This window comes from Zosterops lateralis, assembly GCF_965231275.1.
Source record: "Zosterops lateralis genome assembly, chromosome: 3".
Lineage (NCBI taxonomy): Eukaryota > Metazoa > Chordata > Aves > Passeriformes > Zosteropidae > Zosterops > Zosterops lateralis.
The window spans coordinates 23,531,830-23,552,927 of record NC_139764.1 but is presented as its reverse complement, the minus strand read 5'-3'; the positions used below and the strand labels follow the sequence as shown (position 1 = coordinate 23,552,927).

Sequence of the window (21,098 nt, the reverse complement as noted above, 5' to 3'; positions counted from 1 at the left end):
TCCACAGCAACGACAAGTTTGGCACGGAAAAGCCCAGACATGAAACACTCATGGCAGTGAGCTGCGGCTTGACACAGAAGCAGAGGACACACAACTGGGAAAAGCTCACAGGAAGGGCATGACGACAACCATGCGGATGAGTTGATGCAACAGCAGCTGGGCCTTGCAGTTAACAACAGTTCCCTGCATCCTCCCTCCCCCTTGTTCCTTTGACTCTACTGGGGCTCTGGTGGTTTGAAGCCTCTCGGGTTAGTAGAAATTACAGTGTCAAGGGTGGCACTTTTGGAGCAAGTTTGCACAAAATAGGAGGTGATGCTGTCAGATGCCTTGCTCGTGGTGTGTTGGGTAACAGGACATCTCTTCAAGGCTCAGGGGCCACATGGGGGAAAAGTCAAGAGAGGGTCGAGGGCTCTCAGGGCCCCTGCTGGGTTATGTGGCTCTTGTTTCTAAGGACAGGGTCCTCGTAACTGCCAGCGCAAGGTGGTGTGGAGTTTTCCAAGGGTAAGCCCTGCTGTTGGTATCCATAGTTGACATTCCCACAGGGGAAGTGGCGGAGCCTAAAGAGAGGCACTTCTTTAACACTTGCTGTTAGGGAAGATGGCTCTAAGAGCAGGGAGGAGCCTGGCAGCCTGCCAGTCACAATGTTGGGCCCCACAGTACAATTTCCTTCCTGTCCCAAATTCTCCCTCTCGGGCCTCTCCTTCTCCAGCAGAGAACTGTTTTTGCTGGCCTGCTTCTCCGCAAACCAGGAGCCGTAGGTTGGATTCCAGAGGTTGGTGGGCTTGTTTCTGGAGCCCCGGCTTTTGTGGAGCTCGGAAGGGGGATTGGACTGGGCATAGGCCATGTTGATGTGTCCTCCCCCTGTGGCTGACTGCACCTTTCCTGGCACTGGCTGTTCCAAGGCTCCCGCTTTCCCTAGAGATTTTCCAACTGATGGCAGGGGCGGTGGAGAAGGCAGGGTTTGCTTATCATCCTTTCTGTCTTGGTGTGTTGAGACCAAGAGGGGAGGAATTCCTTCAGGATCATCAGGACGCATCGCCACCTTTTCCTCCTCCTCGGCCGATGGGCCGTATTCTACCGGCAAGGCGGTGTTGATGACATCGGGATCCTGCCAAAGGGAACAACGGGAATTTCTCAAAGTCTGCAGCCACCACACATTGAATGACACATCCATGAGCTGTCATGCTATGATCTCACCACATCCCACCACCCAGAGCCCACATTCCATGAGGAATGCAAACAAAGTGCAGTTAGGTGTGAGATGCAACAGGATAGCCTGAAAATCCAACTCTTTAAAAGAAAGCAACCCTTAAACTCACCATAGAACAGCAGAGGCACAAAACCAATGAAAAGCATTTTTTATGTTCAGCAAAATTTCCTGTGGGAACGTTTTTTAGAATCTATATCATCTCAGAGTTCATAACACTCTCAGATAATATTGAGAAAGTTGGAGCCATGTAAGTATTGCCTCCACACAACAAGGGAGGAATGGGAACGCTGAGTGAAGACAATACTGGCAGGCCCCTTGAAGCCTGAATCCATAGGGGCTGCAGTTCTGAACTAGTTAAGCAGTTTTGAAAATTAAACTGAGAGAAAATGCGGTGATCCTGGCAAACTTTACTTATTGCTATATGACATGGCAAGCTACAGATAGCGGAAAAAAATACCTCTCAATCCCAGGATCCAAACACACATAAAAACCAGATCAAGCTTCCCAAATAGCAAGGGAAAGCAAACTGACTGAAGTGAACAACAGTGAGATTATACAAGGAGCCTGATGCTCGCAGGAAAACATTTTCCAAACTGCTCTACTCCTCACAAGCTAAACTGGTGGTAAAAAAATAAGTAAATCAGATTTTGGCCTGGAAAGTCAGCCACATCTTTTCCCTGTTGCTCAGCCAAAGAATACTGTAGCCTGGCCATCTCCACTTGCTTTCTCCAGCACTGTCAGATTCAAAAAATTGCCAACAGCTGCTGAAACCACCTGCAAAGTGTGCTTTGAGCTGGGACCATTTCTTTCAGTGCTGACTGTGCCTTAAGGGTAACAACTGGGGTGGAGTGGCTGGGATGAGGCATGTGAAAGCAGTGCAGGTGCTGGCCTTTCTTTGCTCTTTTGCTTGTTGGAATCTGCACCTCTATAAGCAGAAGCAGAGCTGCAGGTGGGCCCTTTGTAAAGCTGTGTAAGCCTGTGTTGACCTGTGCAGGCCCCGTGCCTTTCAGCAGCAAAAGACAAGAAGGATCAAGCGCCTGATGAGGTGAATATCCCAGCCACGGGTCCCAAGCTGACAACAGTCTCCCTGGACTGCTGACTGCAGTAGTGCAGTGCTGCCCCCCTTATCTCCTATCCTGACTTGTCTAGACAGCTCCTCAAGAAGATCCCTCTCCACCCCTCTTTTCCAAGGTGAATGAACACCGATACCTGAGTGCAGTACTCAATCCTCTCCAGGATTATGGCAAAGTTTGGCCGATCTTCAGGCTGGTGCTGCCAACACTGGGTCATAATGCGGTAGCTGGAAGGGCAGAACAGGAGACATCCATGAATGGCAGATCCTGTGGGATGTGACTACTCATGGCAGCTTAGGAATCATAGACATTCATCACCATTCTTGCTTCTATCAAATGAGAGTTCTCTGCCTTCCCTGCAGTCAGACAACTGATCCACTGGTAACCACTGGAATGCAACCACCAGTGGGCTGAAATCCAGAGTCTTTCAGAGAACTTACTCATCCACCTGAAATCCCTTGGACAATGCACTAAAAGCAGGCAGGGCTACAGAGAAAGGAGCCCAGTTTTCCCTGCCTGTGAACAGTCTGATGCATTGAAGTTTCACAACTAACCTAAGATAGAGAAATATTGTGTCATCTTTGACCAAACAAGCAGTGGCCAGGACTTCCGAAATGGGCTCTGAATTATTCTCCAAAATAAGAGAAAAATTAAATATTAGAGAAATCACTGGCACTAAAGTTTAACAAGGCAGATTAGCCATGATTAAGTCAATCTTAAAAGTCATTAACTTTTGAGTAGAGAAAAAGCATTTGAAACAGAAATTTAGTTGCATGAATATATCAAAGTTATAGTCTCATACACAGGGCCAGGGCAGTTTTTAGGTGGATCCATCCTTCCTCCATTGGTGACAAACTCCAGAACCTCCTGGTTGCTTTTGCTGGGGTAGGGCATGTATCCCAAAGAGAATATCTCCCACAGCAATACGCCAAAAGACCTGAGAATAGAAACAAAGGAAAATAAAGTGAGGGATACTGGGATGACCATCACCTTTGGGCAATGCCCTTAGGTTCAGTACCAACAGCATTGCTCTTTGCAACCTTTGATCAGGCAGCTGGTGGAAATCCTGCTTTAGGATTCAGACATATATTAAAGCTGCACAGTTGTAACAGTGAACTTTAAAAGTTTTAACAAATACCAATAGTTGACTGTTGAGTGAGTGAAGCCTATGATGTAGGTAGGTAAATATAGTTGCTTTGCCCTTGTACTCATCACTATTCAACTGGAGGTAACAAAAGTGAAAGTCAGGTTATCCTTTTCTGAAACACTGACCACTTCTGTAGACAGGAGTTATGGCAAACTTTTCCTCTGAATAGCTGCCCTGCATGAAATATCATGCTAGTGAAACCCCACTGATGTTCTGAGGCCCACAGGCCCCACCTGTCACTCAGAGTACAATAAAAACACTCCCTTGCAAACACAGCCCTGGGCCTGGGCACTGTGGCCTGCAAAGCCCTGGGGACAGTGGCTGGGACAGGACCCAACCATTCACCTGGTCAGCAGCTTGGAAACCACAGCCTTGTTGGTCTAAGTTGTAGAGAGATGTGCAGTGATGGGAAACTCCTCTGCTTGGTGCTGAGACAGGCAGAGCTCAGCTGTACCAGAGTGTGGACCTCACCTCTCTGCTGGGGCTTGCTCAGGAGCTGTGTCCTGGCCCCCAGCCCCTTCCCCCTCCACACACTCCCTGAGCTCTTGCCTCCTGCTCACCCAATTTCCCTCCCCACCTCTGGCCACTCAGGAGCTCCAAGTGCTGCTGTAGGCCAGGAGAAAGGAAAAACCCACCATGTAGGACACCCTTCTCTGTGACTGGCAGGAGGGATTATGCCTGCAGCCTCCCATGCTGCTTTCCTCAGTGTGGGACTAATGCTTCCCCCTCCCTGGAGCTGCACCTGCATCTGCTTTGACCTCCCTTCCCTGCCTGCTCTCCTGCCCTGCAGCACCCACCTCTGCACAGGTCTGACCTTTCTGCTCCCTTGTCTCCTCAAACACTGCTGGCTCTGAAAGACCCAGCTTGTCTTTTGACCATGTGAGAAGTGAACAAGAATGTGTGCCTTTTACAAAACATTCACAGTTTACAAAAGGGGTCACAACACAGACAGACGGGATAGCAGAGGAAAGGAAACGCACCATGTGTCTGTTTTTGATGTAAATATCCCTTCCATGAAAGCCTCAGGAGGCATCCATTTGACAGGCAACATTGCACACCCACCCTTACGATAGTAGCTGGCTCTGCAAAGAACAAACAAAACAAAAGAGTCAGCCAAGAATTCAGAAAATGCCATTAACTTGGGATTTTTGTAATTACAAATATTAAAGTTATGAGCCAGAGGAGAGACTAATTTATGTGGAACAATCTAAGTGCTGAAATGACTTGTTTCTTCTCATAAAAGTAGTGGAGAAGAGCAAACCATGGAAGTACTATTTAATCTACATCACTTCAGGCCTGATCTGGTAAACCAGTTATCCTCCTGGGGAATTGCTAACACAGTAATTGCTGCTGGCAGAGTCTCCTCCTGCCCTTTTCAACCACAGCAAGATCTCCTCATCCTCATCTCACACATGGTCATCTTGGGCATACCCAGCAACAATGAACCAAACCTATCCCATATATACCCAGTCTAAAGCACTGTGAGCAAAATCCAAACCCCTTTGTAGGAACAAGGAGCTTGTTGAAGAGGATGCTAGGGCATTAGAGCTGGGACACTAGCACAAAAATGTTCCTGAGACAGGAGTTACAACAGTCCTTTAGAGTCACTGTCATTCAAAATAAAGCCTGCAAGCCCCAAATGCCATCCTGGCAGTTGCAGGAGGCTGCTCACGCAAGCTGGTATCACTGATCATAACTGCACAGCCTGAGCATCCAAAGGATATTCCTGGACAAAGAAACATATGCAGGCTTCAAAGGCACCTTTGAAAGCTCAGCACCAAAGTGTTCATCTTGGCAGTTGGGTCTGCTGATTGTTTGAGGGTGACAGATGCTACTTTGTCCCAGGAGGCATGGGGGCTTTTTGTGGAGGGAAAAAAACCAAGCAGCTCTGGTACACTTGGGTTTTTGAAGGTAGCACTCTGTTTGCATCACCTCAAGCTGTGATACTGTCAGAGCTCAAGTTAAGTAGAGGCAAGCCTGGCTTAGTAATTGCACACGAGAATCCCCAAACAGGGGAAAAAAAGAAGGCAAGGCACTGGAATAAACAGTGCGGGTGACTGAGCACAAGGCATTCCTCCTTCCAAGTCAGGGCAAATCAATTCCTCAGCACAGCAGGATATGGAGCTGCACTTCTAGAGGTGCTCTATGGAAGATGAGACATCAAACTGCAGCCCTGACTGCTTTTGGTCATTAAAGATTTTCTGGCACTTCTTGCAAGAGCAGAGATAGTTAACCCCATGTCCTGGCTGCATTCCAGTTTGGGTGATTACATTTTCCTGATCTTCTTCTGCACCTTCCTCCTTTAGCTGCAGTAAATTGAGGAGATTTACTGATGATACCAAACCAAAGGTGCAGGGGTAGCATCAAGGAGAAAGATTAAACTCAGAATGATTTGGGAACACAAAACAAAAGGGCACATCAAATGCCATTTAGTGTAGGGAACGTAAAGAAAGGAAACTGAGAACAGAGTCTAAGATGGAGGAGAAACACCTTTGATGACCATTAGACTTCACAGCCCAAGAGGTGCCCTGCTTCACTGTCAGGAGTGGGAAAAGTCTCCAGGACAGTTTAAGGCAAACACCAGGAAGGCATCAGCTGCGATTCACCAGGCTGGGATCTCTCCACCATGGCCTCACCAGGGTTACACAGAGCAGCACAAGATCCTGCACAAACACTGCTCCTCCCTCATTTCAGTGACCTTCCACTTGCAGGTACTCTGGGCTTGGCTCTGCTACCTGTATATATCCCGGGCCATTCCAAAGTCTCCAATCTTAGCCACTCTCCCAGGCCCTCGACAGGTAAGGAGGCAGTTTCTGGCAGCAATATCCCTAAAAGGAAAGGGAAGTAAAGAAACAGAAAGAGAAGAACCATTTAATCATTTGACAGCTTTGCAAATCAAAAAGAAAACAAAAAATAATACCTATTTTTCTGAGCTGCAGAGAACCCAGAACAGCCAGAGAAGTCAGTGTTTATGGATAACTACAACGCCCCCAATTCCAGTCTATCCCCACAGCAGGAACAGTTTTGTTGTTTAACATTTTCTCTTCAAACTTCACATAACATCTTCCAGTTGAAAGGGTGGGCCTCCTGTGAGCCTCCCTTCATCCCAGGACATATTTGTATGTCTCTAAGGAGTGCAAGAAGAGGAGCTGGTTTCAGCAATGTACTAGTCCCAACATCAAGCTGTCTGGGGAATGATCCACTGATCTGTTCCTACTGTGCCTGTCATCAAAGGCTGCCGTACTGCCAGAGACAGGGAGAACAACAATGTGCTGGTGCTGCTCTGAATACTGAAGCTGTGGGCCTGAATCTGTGTATGCAGGTAAAGCTCCAAGCTGCACCTCTGCTGGGCTGGAGTAAACCTTGAAGTCTGATCAACACACTGGCACAACTTGTGGGTGACTTAGAACTGCTACTGCCACCTCTCTGCTCATCTCTACTCGACAGGCAGGTTTTAGATGCTTGCCAAACACCCTGTTCAGCAGGATCAATGGTCACTTGATGTTGCCCTTTTGGCTGTGCTTGTACAAGTGTTCTTCGAGAGGGAGAAAAGGCTTCCAAAATGAGCAGACAGGCACTAAATAAAATTCATGACAGGAAGAGCTTTAAAGACTTCTGTCACAAGATTGTGTCCATTTGCAGAGTAGCCAAATAGGCTGCACAAGTGCAGGTCCTGAGACAAGGCTCAGGATCTTTGGCAAAACTACAGATCTTTGCCAGTCTGATTTATAGCTGCTCCGCTCTTTATTGCTTCTATGATTCTGATTTTGTCTACTTCATTTAAAGGTATCCAGCCACTAGAGTGCAGCAGGACATAAACATATGGAGCAGGGCATTAGGAGCCTGTACTGGCTTGTCTGCAAGCCCTGCCCAGGCTGTGCTCACCTACCTGTGAATGAAGTGGTTCTCCTCCAGGTACTGACACCCACAGGCAATGTCACGGGCCACGTGGAGCAAGTCCAGCATGGAAAGGGAGGAGGGCTGATTCTGCCAAAGGACAAGGGACACGCATGGGTTAAAAGCAGAAACACGGTGTGAGTTGTCACTGATACAGCACTGGGAGCTCTCCAGCAAGTGACATACCTCTGATGTTAATACACAAAGGGATTAGGAAAAGCCACAAGAGAGAATTCACACCCATGAACTATGAAAGGATGTGTACAGATCCCAGAGACAGAATCAGAACAGACTGCATCAGTCAGATCTGACTTTCCAGCTCCATTGCTATGCCCCTGTAAGAATTTCCACCAGTTGTCATGGCAGATTCTTCCGAATTTTCAGCACGATTTTTGAGTTGGGTAGCCTGAACTGTTCTTCACTGAATTTCTTTGTATAATTGCCAGCTCCTCTCTAAAGTCACCTTGAACCATGGGAATGACATTTTGTATAATGGCATGAGTCACATTTGCTCTTTCCCTCCTCCACATCTGTGTAGGTTTTATCTTGCCCCTTAGAGCACTGGCACAGTTTTGTGTAGCCAATGGCTGTGGAAGACTAAGGCTGCCAACTCCTTGTTCCTTCCCCTCTGATGAAGTCCATAGCCCTTGCCAGGAGGAGCCAGATGCTCTGGTGGAAAGGGCAGGATTCGCACCAGCACTTCTCAGCCCCTGAAGCCAAACCATCAGCTGCTGCCCTGAGGTGTGAATCAGTGATGTCTGAGGTGAGAATCAGTGATTCCTGTGGCCAGTCCTGTGGGGGGGAGGGAGGAAAGTGCTGCTGCCAGTGGAGTGATGAGAAACAACTGGGTGGCAGTGACTGCTCATGCCACAACAACCGCTTCATAGCTAAGTGTTTCTCAGCCTCAGTTATTGGACCAAAGAAGCTTATCACAGTCTTTAGGTCTCTCTTAGGACACCAACCAGTCAGCCTAGTCCCCAAAAGGCACACCTGCCCTTAGAACTCTCACACCAGTGCACAAATCTGCACAGCTTCTCCAGTGACAGGAATTGCTGGATCTCCAACCCATCTGTTGTAATGAAACGTGTCTCCAGAAGGATGCAATGCTGTACTGGCCATCCCACCTGATCTAAACCAATGCAAACTGGGACTGGAAATAAGTCCAGGCTCTGCAGCAGCCAGTAGTTAAACAGTGGTCACTGGCTGGTAAAACAAAAAACCAAACCAACAACAACATTACCAAAAAGTCCTCAAAACCCAAACCACCCCAAACCCCCCCAAAAAACAATCCCCCCCCAATACCATCTTAATGTCCTCTGAAGATATTAGGAAAAGAAAGCAAATCCTGGCCTTAATACTTGACTAATGAAATAATTGAAAAGTGATGCATCTCTGTGTGAAAAAAGCTTGTTTTGTTCAATGCAGGGCCATAAACCAAAATGCGATCTTATTCCACTTGTCTATATTTTATTATTTACACAGTACAGTTCATTGTGTATATATCTTTACTGATTTTTTTAAACACTGGACTGCATCTCCCCTTAAACTTTCCTCTTTAAAGAATAACTATTTTCTGCAAAAAAGTAGCTCTTTTCCTGCCATTTTGTGAAGAAGGGGGGAATAATCTCTTTTACCTCTGTGAGTCAGTGACTCACCAGCTACACAAGATGGCTACAGTAAGAAAGAATGCATGTCTTCTTTTTCCCTCACCGAGCATAACCAAGGGGAAATTAATATCTCAATCTACCCATTCCCTACTCTTTTGAGCAAGGGTCAGAAACCTGAAGTGAAAACTGAGTAAAAAGCCCAATTCTTTACTCTGCAATCGATTTCAGACTCAAGCTATACTGCAAAGCAGTCAGTAGGCTGAAGCCACAAGCTGATTTGAACTGTATAGCTTTTTTCTCTTTCTCCTTTCTTTGCTTTCCTTTCCCTCCTTGGATGAATTCCTTCCACCTTTTATTTGGCTAAATACAATCCTAAAACAGATGTGACTGCCCAGCCAAGGACAATTTAGCCATGTAATTTATTTGAAAAATGGAGGTTTGGGATTCATTTTGCAAGGGGGCAGCCTTGAGACACACCAAAGGATCCACTTCACAGCTTTTGCTCCCCAGATGAATGAATGATGCCAGCTGCAACGCTCTGCTGCTCAGGGCAATGGGCAGGCTGGAAGCACTGGTGTGACACCTCCCAGGTGAGGCTGAATCTTGCTAAAGGTGAATGAAATTCTGTGTATTGTTCAGTGTAATCACTGCTCTGTGCAACAGGCTGTACAGCACAAAGGAGGGGAATCATTTATCCATATACAATTTCTCTCCCAGAGCTGGGCTTTAATTGCTGTGCTGTGTGTGAGAAAGATCAGCACTGAACCTCCCAGAATGGACAATTCTGCATTGCTCACACTGAGGCTCTGATCCCAGGCATCTCTGAATCTACCAGGTTGCCTCTCTGCAGATGAGAGGGAAGAGATAATCCTGTAACATATGTGCAACTCTTAGAAATGGAAAAGAGAAAGCCTTCAGGGCTGTCAAACATGGACTCATGGGGAATTACAAATCTGAACTCGATGGAGTGGACCTAGCTGGCATAAACTGACATATTCCACAAGAATCACTGCTATTGTATCAGTGATGTTGGATCATTCTTGCTTAGAGTCCAGAAAAATTGTTATGTGTTTGCTGAACTGAAAATTAATTTTTTACATGAGGAACACAGATGAACAACATGCAACAGTGCTGGCAGCATCTCCATTATTAAGTTGGATCCTGTGTTCCGATACCTCCTGCAGTTGCTTTAGCTTTCCATTTCATGTCCCTTGCAATGCCTCAAGTCCCTCCTTCCCTTCATTCACCTTCTTCACCACTCTCTCTGCTCCCTTTCCTGCTTTTCAGAGTCCAAGTGCATGGCAGTGTGCTGCATGTATCTTGTTCCAAGCCACGCAGGTTGTAGCTGGTCAGTGGCAACTGGTGGTCTCTCCAGCATGGTGTTTTCTTTTTCCATAGCCTTGGAATTAGTGCCAAGTTAATGTCTCTTCACACCTACACACACCTCTATTAAGTCTGTCCAAAACCAGCAAATGAATTTAATGTTACTGGCAAAGCAATGCAAAAAGCAACTGGGGGATGAAGGTAGAGACTTAACACATAAATCTCTTTTTTGTAATTAGGCTGAAAGCAAAAGTAGGTGGGAAAGACAAGGTAGTAAAAGAAATTAGCTGGAAAATATGAAAGTGGAAAGAAAAGAAGGGGAAAGGCAGTAATTCATATGGTGCTTACTGCAAAGTGAGAAGTGCACCTCTGCCACCCAGTCAGTCAGATAGGGCTCGTGTGTTCAATTAATTCCTTTTGGAAGCAAAGCTCATCCAAGCCTCCTTGCACTGTCCCTTGTCTTTCCTTTTCTTTAATGGCCCTGAAAAGCTAGACATCCAGCCTGCTACGCCTACCTTCTGCCTGTCTTCCCTGAATGAGAAATAGGAAGAACAAAGCAGCTCAGGGTTCATTAAGAGCAGTGCAAAGATACATCCACTAGCACTGAGCCACAGGCTTTATGTACAGAGACTCTGTCACACCTCGAGTGTATGCAGAGGGTAAATCCACTTCCAGAGCGGGATCCCATACTTCACAGAGCACAGTGCCCTGCACACATCTCATTTCTCATCAGTCATAATCTCCTTGCCTGGTAGTTTGTGAGCCAGCAGTCAAAAAACACACCTGAGGCTGATATCTCAGCACTCACAGGTGCCTTTGGCCCCTCAGAAGCTGCCCCAGCAGCCAGGTAATGAATTACCCTGTCATTCTTGCCAGGCAGACACCACATGGGATGGTTGCAGAAGCAGGGCAAGGCAAGAGGAAAGAAGGTATTAGAATGGAGCAAAATTGTGTGGATCTGTGTCTGCACAAAGTCAGGCTGTCCATGTTCACCCAGCTGTTAAAAGGGAATAAAAACTGCTTTTCTGAATCAATTCCAGCTTGCAACTACTCATCTGCATTTGAAACTCAGCTTTCCTAAAGTGTGGAAGGCATGGGACAAGCAGAAAACAGGCATCAGTCCAAGGTCTACTTCGCTCCTGGGAGCAAGTTAAATGCAGAAACCAGGGAGAATCTTCAAGCTGACAGGAACAGGCCTTGTAATGGTAGTTATTATGGTCAGCCTCAGGGTAACCTCAAACAGGTCAAGAAGGACAAGAAGAGGAATGGAAGGAGCAACTGTGAAGGCAGAAAGAGAAATACTAAGGACGCAATGGAGTGAACCATCAGCCTCTTCTGACATGGGCCTTCACAGGTGTTGCACAGAGCTACTGCTGACAGGAACAGAAGTCATGGTAAGGAAGAAGTACTGACTGAGGTAGGGCCAAACAGAAAAAAACACAACTTCTCAGATCAGAAGGCTCCCACAGCTTCATCCTATCAAGATTAAGGGCTGTTTCATGTACAAAAGCAGCTGGCTCATTTTACTGCAAGTAGGTAAAAATTCGTGCTGTTCAGGACTAGTCCTCTTGGTAGTTCCATACAAGATCTGCACCATCACTGAGCTGGCTTCTCTAATTTAAGCAGCCAAACCCCACTCCATTTCACCTGCCCCTTCACACATCTTGCACAGCCTGGCCTGGCAGTTTTTAACAAAGCACTTACCTGGCAGCATGTCTTGCCCATGCCATTTTATTGGCTGGGTGAGAGTGGAGACCACATTGCAAAACATGAATTTCCCCATTCACCTATCACCAAGTTCAGCCTATTTGTAGGAGCATATCTAGGTGCTTCAGAAAAACAACCTGTATTTATAAAGTCTTATAAAGTCTGATTTCAGACTTGCCTTTCTGGATGTTTAGCCTCCTTATCCAGGAAGGAGCCACTTTATTGCAACCTATTCAAGACTGCAGTGCTCTTGAGTCTCACAGACCATTTTATATGTCTGAAAACCACACTGCATGGAAAAAATAAAAAGGTTGATCTGTTTCCAGATGCCTCAAGGAAGAATCTTATTGATATCTGTTTGAGTGAATTTGTGTCTCTCTTGTACTGACAAAATGCAGCATTTTGTCCTCTGTTGAATTTAGAGACAAAGGGTGAAGCTGGGCTCTGGTCTTAAACTTTGGCAATATCTGTGTGACTTTCTGACCCAGGGACTCAGAAAACTATATTCTTCCAAAATACTGAATTCTCTCTAGAAGTCATAATTTATTCCTTCCACATTTCTAGTGTCTGTCTCTTCCTATTGATGCTGATTTCAGTGGGGAAAATCTTCAAAACTCTGGATGAAAGATATTTTTTATTAAGTCGACAGCTCCAGGCCAGATTGCCTCCTTGCCTATGCCAAATTTGAACTGACAGATACCCATAGAAATGCATCGGATTAGCAGTTTAAATAATGGGTTTATTTTTTTAATATTACTAGCTCAACATTTTCCCCCAGCCTGCCCCCAACTGGTGAGAGGAAGGTAAGAGTTGAGTTTTAACTTTTTTTTTTTTTTTTTTATTATCTGCAATGTTACCTAGCAAAGGTATGGGATGAGACACCTCTGCATAGCCTCAGCAGCATCTCTTCCCTGTCCTCCTGACTCCACAGTGGTCTTATAGCAACAGAAATTTTGTGACCATCTAAAATGCTGGGAAACAGTATCCACATAGATCGGCTCTTTTATAGCGAAGTGTTTGCCTTGTGGCAGCAGCTCCCTAAATAAAATACAATTTACTCTTTCCTCACCGGTCTGGGCCGTGTCTCCCTCAGGAAGGATTTCAGATCTCCTCCAGCCATGAGCTCCAGCAGGATGAAGCGGGGCAGGGCCTGCAAGCTCACCCCGATACAGCGCACGATGTTCTGGTGATTGAACTTGCTGTGGAGACAGGGACACCCAGTTGTGGAGCAACTTGGACCCAAAAAGCATGGTAGCAGAAAACACTCAAAGCTTTTTGCTGCAGGGATTTTTTTTTTCCCTTTCCCCCCAGAAAATAACAATTCTCAAAGGTAGGGCAACTGGATAAAGCTAAAAACACTACCCCCCTGCATTCTGTGTCTGCCTGGATAGCACAGGCACAGACAGAGGTGGGGAAGCTTTTGTGGCTTTTGGCTGTTTTTTCTCTCCCTGTTTTCTGCATTCTTTTTGAGCTACAGCAAGACTTGTGGGGCATAGGAAGCAGAACATATCTGATAACAAAGAAAATGTGCTCTTAATTCTTCCCATCCAAGAGGCAGAAATTGGGCTAGGGAAATGTTGTTCTAAGTAACACACTGACATGGGGATCTGCTTGTGGGGGATGTTTCTTGAGGTCTAGTCTCTAATACTTCCTTATTTTCCCACCTCTCAAATGTGATGGGAAAGTGGTTCCATAGATTCTGGGATTCAGGCACTGACACATGACATGGCAGCAGCATAAAGTCAATGCCATCTGTTAGTTTTGTCTAGTCAAACCCAAATCCCTAAGGGTTGTTCTCCTTTCTAAGAGAAGTCAAAAAAAAACTATTATCAATTCTAAAATCTGGGCTTTAAATTTTTCACTTTGGGTAATGAAAACTAATGTGGTTCCTTTTGAAAATTTAGCCTTTAATCATTTAGTGCCTCTTCACTTGTAAGAAGAACAGAAAAGGATGGTAATGCCTATTCTCTTTGTGCTAAAACTACTGCACAGATGTGCTAAGAGGACACCACCTATGAAGAACCTTTTTTCTTTATTTTGTTTGGCTTTGCAAGCCTACACATGTGGCGTTCATGTAATTCATACACACCTAATAATGAGAGCTTCCATGAGGAAGTCGAGCTCATCTTGCTCTGAACACACTTCTGGCAATGTCTGGAAAAGAAAGAACAGGTTGACAGAGAGAAGATACTTCAGCTTACAGATCAGAACACCTGGCACTAACATTGTCTGCAGCAATCCTTCTTTCTCAAAAGAAACCTCACTCAGAGACAACCATCAGAGCATTGCTAAACTCGACTGTGAAGCCTGTTAAAAGGTAAATATCAGAACTCCTGGCCCATCAATGCTGCTGTCATCCTCCTCCCAGCAAAGCAAATAGCCCAGAGTGCACAGAGAAGTGTTCAACATATGGGACTATGCTGTATAGAGGATGAGATCACAGTTCCTGAGTTCTCTGCAGTTCAGTGATCTTACCTTCCAGCAAGACTGGGATCTGTAGCCAGCAGCAGAACTGTGCTGCTACGTAATCTCTAAGAGAAAACAAGCCAGCTAGACTGCTCAAGGCCTGGAGAACTCTACCAGGGTCTCTTAAGATTTAGCTTCACATCCAGTGCATATCTATCCTGTAAGGAAGTGGTGATATCCCTAGAAAACCAACCATCTCCTACTTGTAGGGTCTTTGATGTATGTGCCAGCAGCTTTTGGCCCTGTGAAGACTTTTGGCCTCTGACTCACAAGGCTTTGGACAAATTACCAACCAGATGTAGCATGGAGAGGAGAATGGATTTAGTTCTCACTCCTACAGTCTACTGTGGCTCTATGGGAAATCTTTGCCTATTTACTATTCTCAGACCTCTTTTAGTAGTCTCACATCCCCATATGCTACAAGCTGTACCATTGCTGTGATGGATTAAAGTGTTGCAACATAGAAGCAACAATTCTAGCCACGTCCCTCAGGACTTACAGCAACGCTTCATTCATCTTCATTGTTAAAATGCATTGGGACTCTTGGGTGAAAGGTGCATGAAACCATCATGATAACTCATACACTGTCACTTACTTTCACAGCCACCTGCAAGGGAGTGGGGTCGCTGGGGATCCCTGTCACCTGACCTTCATATACCTCACCAAAGGCTCCGTGGCCCAAACCCCTGGACAGACCAGAGAAGACAAGAAGGTTTTACTACAGAGAACACACATTATAACACTGTGGACACAGCTCACAGAACGGGCTCACAATTTTCATGGCAGTGTAACAGGGAGAACTGGATATTGACAATATTGACTCACCAGACCTTGGTGAGATCTTTCATGGACCTATATTTTATTTAATTGGAAGGAAAAGCAGTCCATGGAAGTGAACATTCCCCAGTGAAATTGAGCTGCTGGCATTGCAGCATGTAACAGAGAGCACTCATCCATGGTTTGGTATCAGTGCTCAGTGGTGGGTGCTCCAAAACAGATCAATAAAGACAGGACTTTAGTCTTGGTGTTTACACACCCTAAACACATTAACAATTCCTCTGATATTTCTGCATCACCATTAAACAAAACATTGAGCAAGAAACTAGGAGGCACAATGATTCTCAAAAGACCTGAATTCTAAACCAAGTAACTTTTCCTGATTTATTGTGTGATTCTGGGCAAGTACCTTAGCCAGTAAATGGTGATGACAGTGCTTTGTAAAGCACTCAGCTCTAAGAATTTGTGCTGAGAATTGTTTCTGGCAGTGATCATATTACAAAACTTACAGTTTTATTTTGAATAAGATTACAAGAAAAAGAGAAAGGAATAAGAGTACCCATACAATATCTCCTGTCCCATGTCCTCGTGATACAGATTTTGCATACCTGTCTATTCAGTCCTCACACTCTTAATGTTAAGTCAACTGGTAGAACAATAGCTATTTCACATCAGTGGCCTGTCATAATAACATGGTGAAATATGGCAGAGGATGAGGTTGCATCCCAAATCCTGAGTTGCTCTTAACCCTGTGTGGGCTGCACATTAGGCAGTAGTATTTCCAGCCTCTAAGAGGCATTCCTGCATCTCAGTCTGGGGAAAAGACTCTCAATAAAGGTCTCTGCTACCGAATGCACTCTCCTGTTAGAGCCAGGTCTGGGCTGAGAGCTGCATTGGGTCAGTTCTCAACTGTATCAGTGGATTGCTTTTGCATGGCCTGTTGCTCTCCCATCCATATGAACAAGGAAGAACAATCTGCTTTGCTGTTCCATTAGTTTTGTCTGTAGTTTTGCCAGGATAGAACAAGTCTGGGCAGTGAAACCACACTGAGGACTTGTGTTGCCTGTGACTCAATCACTTTGTGCAATAACATTTTGTAGGTATCAGCTTGAGACACCATTCTTGGCTCTGCCTCACCAACCTATTACAAACTGAGGGGATAAACAGGATCTTTACAGCTCATAACTCACCCTCCTTCCAAAAAGTCCACTTTCTTGTGTCAATTCCCAGCTGTATCCCCTCCTATCTGCTTGCCACACTCCAAAAATCCTTTCAAAGCCCAAGTGACAAAGGAAGCAGCAGCACAGGGTACATTGGAAACTGCTAGGTGCAGTCCAGCAAGATGTGTAGGTAAGGGGGAACGAGATAATGGACAGCAAAACATTGCAGACTGTATAGAATTCTCTGATCATAATTTTTTTCAGCACCTTAAGCTTCCCAGTTTTCCAAGGACTCCTGCTTCCACTTTTTTTTTTTTGTGTAACACTGTATGATACCAGGATACTGTCACATTCACAAGTATTCTGCAGCAGAGCAAAGTGTGCAAGAACTCCAAATTTTCAAGTTTTTTAGGAGACACTTTTAAGCTTTCCAGAAACTCCCATCTAGATGTGATTATCTTGCCAGCTTTATATCCCTGTCTTTTTAATACTGCCTGGCATTTTCAAATCCACTGCTCTCCTTGTTATTGCACTTAAGGATGTAATTGTCTTTACCAAAGATCCCATCAAAGATTTAGAAGAGCTTCCTACAAGCTTCAGCCATCCCAGAATTTCATCAGCTCATGGCAATGGGCCATTCACTGCATAGCCTGTAAAAGATGTAACTGAATTACTAGTGATGACTATTCAGTTCTCATCTCCTCACAACCCCAGGAGATGAAGACTGCACCTGTAGAAGGTCAAGGTGAATGCCAAAATCTAGTCCCCTCCACACAAGCCTAACTACTGCAGCTTTGCATTTTATGAAAAGGGGTATGAACCTAAAAGAGCACAAGAATTTGCATGTGGCCTGCACAAAGCCGTGCATTCACATCTCTCTAGGAGAGCCAGGATACGTGGGTGTACAGTGTGAAGGATAGGGAAGGCAAAGATGAATTTACCGGATGAGGGAGATGTTTTTTCGAGGCACCTCTTTAAGGTCACTAATGGATGTGGTCTTTCCTGCAAAGCAGTAGTTGGGGTTGTAGTCTGTCATGATGGTGGAGGTACGCAGCTTGCTCAGTTTGTACTCGGGGCTCTGCAGCTCCATCTGCATGGCTTGCAGCTCCTGGTGCTTGCGGCGATACACTAAACACGGAGAACACAGTCAGCCACATACAGAGACTGCATTTGGGACACCACTTCTCACTGGGATTTGCTGTGGTGCGGCCAGACTTCAGGAAATCAAACCACAGTGACACTGGTGTATTTCTGTACATCAAATAATTACAGAGAGAAAATGGGATCTGAAGATATCCAGGAACTTTTGATTTACACATCTTATGGAGAAACAGGCTTGTTCATGGATTGTCTGGAAAAAGTGAAATGAATTTCACTTGGAGAGATCTCAGAGTTCTGATGTTTTTGTTCTGCTCTATTTAGTTTAACCAGACCTTCCAAATACAAGCCCAGTTTGAAACTTGAGGGAGCTGGGGTATAACCAACTTACCTAAACCACACAGAAGTGACTAAAGTCTGAAATTAATGCTTGCATCATATTGTTCAAAATGGATAGCCTAAGCTGTTTCCTCAGAATAACACACTGCACATAAAAAATAGCTAATTTTCCAAAACTTCCTCTGTTTCTAAACAACAGAGTAGGACTACATTTGAAGTCAGTTTATGGTAGTGCTATATTCTTTGCATCGCTTCACTGACACTTCTGCAATGCCATTAAAAACCACACCTTGAAAGAAGACATCCTGAGGATATTTCTTGAAATAGTAACTGATATTGCAGGATTTTTTTCCAAAAGAAGATGACAATCATGAGCAGGTTAAATCACTATTGATTTCTGTGGGAGCTGGATTGAGCCCAAAGACTGTGACGGTAATAGTTATTGCATCTTCTCCAGCAGATGTTGCTCAGGGGAAAAATTTAAGGGGTAAACATGCACTGACAAAGGCAGACGGATGTAATGACCTATCCACAAACCCTTCCTGTCCTCCATTTTCCTCCTCATTGCCTTTGCTTTGATTTTTTTAAATCGTTGCCCTTTCCTGAGATGGATATGATAGGCTCGTTGGATGGAAAGAGGATTACTCTTCCACTCCTGAGAAGTATTTAGTCATTGTAAAAAGATACTGTCAGGACAGAAATCAGAGATGTAGGACCATGTGTGTGCAACTGATAACTCCTGAAATTTATAAAACTGAAACAGCTGGGCAAATCTAATTTCCTGCTCTAGGTTCATCCCTCTCCTCCCTCAGACCATAAACAGAGTGGACAAAGAAAGGTGGCAAAGCCGTGGTTTGAATCCCTGACTGCTCTTCATTGATTCAAATCTATTCTGCTTGCACCAAATGCAGGTGAGCGATTGTTCGAAATAAGGACATGAAAAGGTGAAAAATGCCTTTTAGAATTTCAAATAAAAATGCCAAGAATATCCACATCCTACTAAGTAGCAGTTTGTGAAAGGGGAACCTATGTGAGAACTTAAGTTTAAATGTCATACTTTAGGAGGTGAAATCTGTACATAGGCACAGATAGAGCAACTTTTAGGCATTAAAAAGCACCAGATCTCACAAAACCAGAAGCAGCTGTGTTCTGTCAGCTTCAGTGTACAACACAAACAATAATGTCTCTTTTGAGATGCAGTCAGTAACTGAAGCCTCCTCAAATTGGTCATCGTGGTTAGGATGTGGTACAGAAATCTGAAGTCAAGATGTGTGTGGGAAGGTGTCATTAAATACAGCAGTAGCTGAAAACCTGAATCCTTTTGCCTCTCAGGGCCCAATTATCCCTGGCTCAGATCCAGCCCTCATATGAAAATATCTTTTGCAGAGAAACACTCACCTATCATGATTCCCGAAAAAGCCAAAATTAAAGCAGCCACCAAAGCTGAAGTCACTACAGACAAGACCAAGGAGAAAGGGAGACGAACCACTGGCTCAGCTGTAACAGAAAAGAGAAGGAATTACATGTTTGAAATTATCTTCCAGGAGCCACTTTTTTGCCATCATATTTTTTTCTGCTCTTTCTTCCATTGACTCACTGCTGCTCCAATAGTGTAGGAGCAATCTCTGGCATGACCAGTTCTCAGGATCTATGACTTCTCATACCTCATTGTTTCACTTTCCTCAATTAATATCAAGCCATTAAAACAGATGGTTCACTATCAATGAATTAACATGTGAACTCCTGGGGTGTGAAAACAAGACCATAAAAAACAGGGGCAGAAGGTTGAGAGGGTGGAAAGGACATTACATTGTCAGGGTTAAAGTGCTGCTATCAATGCCAAATCACAGCAAAAGCAGGAGGAGGACTGCAATATTTCACCTCCTAAATGCATGTAATCCAAGCAGAAAAACCTGATAACAGTGTAGTGAAGCTGCATCCTCATTTGGGATCATGCCATTAAGGTTTACTTTGCCTTGACAAAATGACCACACTTTTTACCCATCTTACAGGCAGAGATGGTAAAAGCACAACAATTTTCCCACGCCAGTGACAAAGCTGAAAGCAAGATCCCAAACCCCCGGGGTGGCCTGCTATAACTGCTGCACAAGAATATGAAACAAACCTAGTAATGGAGCTCTGAGCACCTGATTTTGAAAGAAAGGCAAGTACAAGTACTGTATTATTGTATTTAGTTTTTCTCAGGGAAATCTTGCACAGAATTTTTTACAGTTTCTGAAAATTTTACTTTAAATGTCCAAATCCACAGGAATCATATTTTCCTTCACCTTCCCTCTTTTTTTTTTCCCTTTTGAGAACTGGGCTGGAATTTAAGTAAGTTCAGCTGGAAAATTCTTTCAGTGAGCAAACTTTCAGGATTTCAGAGCAGACTCTGAACATCAGCACAAACAGGCATAAAATTTGACTCTGCTCAGATCTGCTCAGGATGCCAAACATATCCTGTGGAGCAAAGCAGCACTGCTGCTCAGTGCTCCAGCCCTCAGCATTGATGAGGCTGTATCCTGGCAAAATAGCTCTGCAGCATACACCAGCAGGAAAGAAGGCAACATTCAACTGAAGCCAGGTTTAAGAAAGAATGGACAGCACTTTCAGGATGTTTTACAGTCCGAACTACAGCCTTTGGCCCACATTTCTGTCCTACATGTTTGCAGTACACCACACACTTACTTACCTGTGCAAGACACACCATCCTCAGCCAACTCTGTGCCTGGCTCACAAAAGCAAATGACTTTTTGAGTCTCAAGATCAACATGGCACTCGTCCATCTCACAGTGACTGCAGTTAAGGTGCAGCCTAATTTCCACCTCTCCGTGCCCCTCTGTCACTAGGGAGTGGATGAAGAAGCTGAGTTAATTACTGTAAAGACCATTCTTATAATTTCCTTGGCCTCGCCCTTTTCTTTCCTGGCCTTTACTCCCTCCAAGATCAATCACTGCAATATCTTCAAAACTTTCTGGCTGAATCTACCAGACCAGAGTGCATCTGTATTTGAAAATACTTCTGGCTGTTCTGAAGCAAACTTTTTTTTTTTTTAACAAGTAGATTTTTTTTGTTGTTGTTTTCTGAACACACTGTGAACATATTAAAGACACTGGCTTCTGGGAAAACACAGGTTGAAGTGGCAGTGTTTATCATTCCCATGCACTGCTGGATACTTTACCAAGGGATGCTCTAAGGAACTTGCTTGTTGGTGAACAGTCAGGTGTTTTGTCTGTTTCTTTCCTAAAGTATCTGAGCTATGAGGTTCTGTTATCACTTTCCTTGCCCAAAATT

At 44.7% G+C, this 21,098-nt stretch overlaps 1 protein-coding gene across 1 annotated transcript in view; it reads right to left on the bottom strand.

The window, feature by feature from the left end:
* Positions 1–412: 412 nt before the first annotated feature.
* ALK (ALK receptor tyrosine kinase) overlaps positions 413–21,098 on the bottom strand; it is a gene marked incomplete at both ends in the record, with an annotated part of 302,815 nt that continues 282,129 nt past the window's right edge. The window contains 12 exons of the mRNA XM_083856843.1: positions 413–1,108; positions 2,420–2,510; positions 3,086–3,220; positions 4,411–4,512; positions 6,166–6,258; positions 7,320–7,417; positions 13,034–13,163; positions 14,054–14,118; positions 15,026–15,116; positions 17,309–17,495; positions 19,203–19,301; positions 20,497–20,649. Of these exons, the coding sequence (XP_083712969.1) occupies positions 413–1,108; positions 2,420–2,510; positions 3,086–3,220; positions 4,411–4,512; positions 6,166–6,258; positions 7,320–7,417; positions 13,034–13,163; positions 14,054–14,118; positions 15,026–15,116; positions 17,309–17,495; positions 19,203–19,301; positions 20,497–20,649 (1,940 nt within the window). The remainder of the gene's footprint in view (positions 1,109–2,419; positions 2,511–3,085; positions 3,221–4,410; positions 4,513–6,165; positions 6,259–7,319; positions 7,418–13,033; positions 13,164–14,053; positions 14,119–15,025; positions 15,117–17,308; positions 17,496–19,202; positions 19,302–20,496; positions 20,650–21,098) is intronic.